A 1,775-nucleotide genomic window follows, 5' to 3' on the forward strand; every position below is an offset into this window, starting at 1 on the left:
GAGAACGGACAGAGATGTACTCAGTCACAACCTCCAACCGCTCTGAGTATTCTCTGCCGTTCCCTCTCTTTTTATTTCATTTAGGACGTCCCCTAGTTACATTGACGTTGTTGCTCTAAGGGAGGGGGGGTCAAACAGCAACAACGTGATCAGCGTGACTTGGTCATACATCTTGGATTCTTCTAGAAACACACATCATAGACTTTTCTACAAAAAGGCGGCTGAAAGTTCTTCTAAAGGTCAAGTGTTGATCCAACCGCTTCTCTGCGGTTAGATCGCAGTCCCTGCTCATCTCAGACGTCTGCTGGGTGAGTCTATATCTGCAGGCCACTCTCTGCAAGGTTCCTGTTTCTGCAGACCCTTCACACTCTGCAGCCTTGCAGCTTCCTGTTCTGCAGACACATACTGTAAAACATCTTACAAGTTCATAACTTGAAATAACTTTATGTACAATTTATTACAACACCCATAGACAAAAGGAATACTTGGAATTTATATTGGTGGTAAATATTTATGAAAAAGGACAAGTTTGTGAATGTGCAACACCAATTTTGATGATAACTAAACATGTTACACACTGCACTCAGTTTCTGTTCCGACATCATGAAACTTTAACTTTTGTTTGAAAACAAGCATGTGTATAATACAGAAGTGTTATCATCCAAACATCTGAAGAACTTAAAAGACAGAATACAGCATGGAAACCCATCCCTGAGTTTACTGGATAAGTGTAGAACTACGAGCTACTGGCACAAAGCAACATCAAGCAAGGGCTTTCTGTCTCCTTTCAATCCTTTGTTACTATTGTGGTCATAAAATCTTCTGTGTCCTTTCCCTCTGAAAAACACAAAGACACCACACATTACTAATCAATTTGAAGTTTGGGGTCAATGCATTCAACGGTGAATTGAAGCTGTGTACTTACTGAACCACTTCTGGAGGGTCTCCGATCTCCTCAGCGCAATATACAGTAAACCAAACACCAACAGGACGCCAAAGAAGCCCCCAACGACGCAGCCAATGAGAGTGACGAAGCTGGCACTGTTGTCTGGGAGACAAGATTTCAGACTTTTTCTGGAATGACCAGCTTGTGTAAAATCTAATCAAAGTCAACTACCTCTTAGAGAGCACTCTCGGGACGCTTCTCGGAAATATGAAATGAACGACAATGATTTAAATGTGTTTTTATGCTGATAAACATGGCGAGAACACACAGATATTGAGATGTAATAGACGAGTATTCACCATAAACATGTAGGACGGCAGCAGGTGCATCAGGATCATTTGACTGCTGACACACAACTCGTGTGCCGTTGTCGGAGAAAGAAGTTCCCTTGAGGGTCCACACGGCCAATGACTCATCCGTCTTCATAAGACATCTTCCATAGAGAGCCTGAGGAGAGCAACAAGGACGGGAAGGAAGAGGGGTTCAGATGAAGAGGAAAGAATGAGAGATTGAAAAGAATATAAAGATGATGTGAGCTGGGAAAGAGAAAAAAATTTTTTTTACTCTTAAGAAGAGGCGAAAGGGAGGAGACAGTGAGGCCTTAGAGTAAATATAGTCTCTCATTGCCAGACCTTCCTTGACAGCACTGTGGAGGAAGGTCTGGCGATTCCACACAGCATTCAGGGATGGAAGAAAAACTGGTTTTTGGGCATTTCTTTAAACCAATCACAATCATCACGGGGAACGCTATGCGCCGGAGGGAGCAATGAAGGAACTTGTTTTGGTGGAACATGTGTGCGTTCAAAGGTTGTTTTAGTCGTGCAACAGA

General features: G+C 42.8%; 1 protein-coding gene across 1 annotated transcript in view; it reads right to left on the reverse strand.

Annotated features, from left to right (window-relative positions):
• Positions 1 to 640: 640 nt before the first annotated feature.
• The window catches only part of LOC116690955 (uncharacterized), a 3,516-nt gene continuing 2,381 nt past the window's right edge, over positions 641 to 1,775 (reverse strand). Inside the window, exons 4-6 of the mRNA XM_032518200.1 lie at positions 1,246 to 1,393; positions 926 to 1,048; positions 641 to 837 (exon numbers count right to left, since the gene is read on the reverse strand). Of these exons, the coding sequence (XP_032374091.1) occupies positions 788 to 837; positions 926 to 1,048; positions 1,246 to 1,393 (321 nt within the window). The 3' untranslated portion in view covers positions 641 to 787. The remainder of the gene's footprint in view (positions 838 to 925; positions 1,049 to 1,245; positions 1,394 to 1,775) is intronic.

The sequence above is a fragment of the Etheostoma spectabile genome, chromosome 6, assembly GCF_008692095.1.
Source record: "Etheostoma spectabile isolate EspeVRDwgs_2016 chromosome 6, UIUC_Espe_1.0, whole genome shotgun sequence".
Lineage (NCBI taxonomy): Eukaryota > Metazoa > Chordata > Actinopteri > Perciformes > Percidae > Etheostoma > Etheostoma spectabile.